The sequence below is a fragment of the Procambarus clarkii genome, chromosome 13 (genome assembly GCF_040958095.1).
Source record: "Procambarus clarkii isolate CNS0578487 chromosome 13, FALCON_Pclarkii_2.0, whole genome shotgun sequence".
Lineage (NCBI taxonomy): Eukaryota > Metazoa > Arthropoda > Malacostraca > Decapoda > Cambaridae > Procambarus > Procambarus clarkii.
The window spans coordinates 377059-380572 of NC_091162.1; the positions used below are offsets into that span (position 1 = coordinate 377059).

Consider the following 3514-nt stretch of genomic DNA (forward strand, 5'->3'; position numbering starts at 1 on the left):
ACCAACTTTGTCATAGAAAGGGAGGTGAACCAATCCTGAGACCAACATTCATTAAATAAAACAATTAAAAAAAATGTTTTTTTGTAAATAAATGTATATGTATGTGTTATTTTTACCTCTGTTTGGGTTTCAATCAGAGGGCATCAATTTCTCAGGCAGCAACAGGTACCACCTAGCGTTCATATTCATATGACAACCCAAAACCAGCCATCACCACTTCAGTTGCAAGGTCCACCGCAGGTACAGTCACAGTTGCCTCCCCAGGGCCCACCTCAGGGCCCAGCTCAGGCACCAATGCTATAAAAACTCTAATCCGAAAAGTTAAAATGTCATCCTTACCACATTTTCATATCATATTTTTATAGGAGGGTGTAATTATTTATTTCTTATGTTTTCTCATTTGAAACTGTGTTTGGTTGAAGTTGTAGCTGGTTAGATACATTATCCAAATCTGTATCTACAGTATTTTTTAGTCCATCTGTGAGTGTGTTTTGACTCAAGGTTGTGCAGTGTTCTCGCAGAGTATATCAGAATCCTAAAACAAAGAAAAAAGTGTCCTTTTTTTGTAAGTAAGTATATGAAACATATAAATAAATAAATAAATAAATAAATAAATAGCATACACCTTAACCTTTTAAGTTAATGTTTTTTTTTTTTTTTTTCAGAAGATGGTTGAGAGGGAAAAAGGTAAGAAGATCTTTATGCAGAGGTGTGCACAGTGTCACACTGTTGAATTAAACGGCAAGCACAAAACTGGACCAAATCTAAATGGCCTCTTCGGCCGCCAAACTGGTCAGGCTTCTGGCTATATTTACACTTATGCCAATAAGGCCAAGAGTATCACGTGGGACAAAGATAATCTGGATATCTACTTGACCAACCCCAAGAAATTTATTCCAGGCACAAAGATGGTGTTCGTTGGTCTTAAGAAGAAGAATGAGCGTGCAGACTTGATTGCTTACCTGGAAACCTCCACCAAGTAGAGCAAGCATTAATATTTTTGTGGTCTCACCACTTTAAATCAACAAATAATCCTGCTATCAAAATTTACTAAAAAAAAAAAAAAAGGGGGCAGTAAAAATTACAAAACATTGCTCAAAGAGTGGAGGAGACAGCTGGTTGCCCGGAGTAGATGGTAGCAGTATCAGTTGAATTATATAAATATCAAGTAGTCGCAGGCTACTCTCACATTTTACATCCACTGACGGCCAACCAACACAAGCTTCGCTACTATTCCATCCAATAGAAATTTAGTAGCCACATTCTTAGTAATATTTGGAATATTCAGGTGTACAAAGTGTGATGATATATGTTGTATTAGGCTAGGAAACCTTGACCGAATTTATCATTTAAATTCGGCGAAGAGCGAATTAATTGCTCGAATAGTGGCGAAAGAATACGGATCATTTTATGTAGAAAAGGTAAACCGCGTACTTTTCATAACCCGAAATCCCCATCTCTTTATGGACCTCATTCAAATGGGAGAAAAGGAAGAAATCTGTCATTTTATTATAGAAGATGAAGGTTTATCATCATCACCACCACCAATTTGTGAATTCCTTTTTGGATATTACTAGAATGGGATATTGGACCATGGCCTGCTTACGTAGAGCAATCAACACCAACCGTAATATTCCTCATTTATTTAAACTCCAATTAATCAACGAAGTTCTACGGAATCTAATGATTAGATCGTGGGAAAGAGTAGTGGCAGATGAATTGAATCAAAACAATTTTTCAAAAAAAAATCACCAGGCCTTAGAGAGAATATCATTAGGATGTTATGATTGGTTGTAACGGAATAAAAATCTGGAGAGGATTGAACAAACTGACAAAACCATTAAAAAATATCTCTCATCATTATTTCATGATAATTAAATTTAATGTGGGAATCATTAATATTATCATTTATTAACTTGTATAACTTATAAACTATAAATAATTATCTTATTAGATTATGTCTCAGGGGTAAATAATGTAATCCAGGAATTTTTTTGGTGTTAAATTTTTCATTATTTATATGTTCGATATCTATATTAATGAAAAGTTCCTCTTTTTTGTTCATATTTTTTAAAATCCTTTAAATATTCAATTCTAATACTTTCTCGAAATGATCTGCCCTAGCAACAAATAGGGAATTAATTATTGGCTAAGATTTATCGTCATATGAATTTTTTATTATATATTTGTGATAGAATTTAATCAAATAAATCCCAATAACATATGGTCTTTGTTTCAAGGTTATCTGACCATGGCATAGACAAACAAAGACTACTTTTTTTTTCCGTGGCATAACGTGTCGATGTTAATGTACTATTAGATCAAAGATCAAAGTGACTGACTGAACTCTGGCCGATGGTAGATTTAACCAGTTCAGTTATCATTTTCTGCACTTCAGAAGAGTTCATCATTTGAATAAAAGGTTACTAAAATATGTTCTCGTTTTTGGTTAATGAATGGATGGATAGTTAGTGAAATTCTAAATTTTTATTACTTTTATACTTCTTGTCAATTTGTTTTTCCTAATTTGTGATAATATTTGCTGAAAACTTTGTTCTGGTTGAATCTATACTTAAATTTTTTTTCACACTCATTGTACATAAAGGGATTTACTCCTACTAACATTCGGAATACTCATTTGCACAAAGGTTTTAAAACCATGGTATCCATGTTTCCCTTTAAATCTTTTACATCTTCGATTACATCAAGTTCCCAAATAAAAAAATATGTAGACAAATATTTTTCAATTGGTTTAAATATTACTTTAGAACCATCTATAAGCAAATTAATACAATTTAACCCCCAAATTGTAAATGTTTATGCTATTAAAATATGGATGGGATCTACTCAAGAAGGATATCCTGCGGCATCCCAATTGCAATTTATACTGCGAGTCTTATTTAATGAGGCTGAAAATTATTGTTCTTATATGTTTGTAGAATTCTTCTCTAACATTGACCAAAGAAGCATTATGTTCTGTGAACATAATTTCAAGTACCCCCGTGATCCGGATTACTTAATATTGCCTATCAAGGGATATAGGTCCTACGCCAAAGATCCTTCCATATTTCTAATGATGATACAAGCTTCCAAGCAGGAACGAGAAGCTCTGAGAGAGATGATGATAGCAGACGGAATATCGATTCCATCGTCATGTAGCAAAGTTGATCAGGCAGCGCTGAAAAAGCTTATGTCTATAAAACAATATTTGAATCGGCATTATTATTTCAGGCACATGATGTTTAAAAATATACGTTGGGAATTAACCCGAGATGTGAGAGCTTACGAAGCATGGTTTAAAAATAAAAAATGGCTTAAATACGTTAATCGAAGGATGATTCGACATAAACCCTATTGTTTACATGATGGGAAGGCATATTATCATCACAAGCCTCGTCAAGATATAATTTATAGGGACCCCAACTATAAACGTTGTTATCCTTATGGGGTACCCGAATATTGTAATAAATGGTCTGAAAATTATACATTTCGGGTTTTCAGTGATGGTGATAAA

The 3514-nt window shown here is 33.5% G+C and overlaps 1 protein-coding gene across 1 annotated transcript; it reads left to right on the forward strand.

Annotated features, from left to right (window-relative positions):
• The first annotated feature begins 668 nt into the window (after window positions 1-668).
• On the forward strand, window positions 669-1492 carry LOC123747720 (cytochrome c-like). Its single transcript, XM_045729939.2, has one exon. The coding sequence runs from the start codon at window positions 669-671 to the stop codon at window positions 981-983; it is 315 nt and encodes a 104-aa protein (XP_045585895.1). The 3' UTR covers window positions 984-1492.
• The last annotated feature ends 2022 nt before the right edge of the window (window positions 1493-3514 follow it).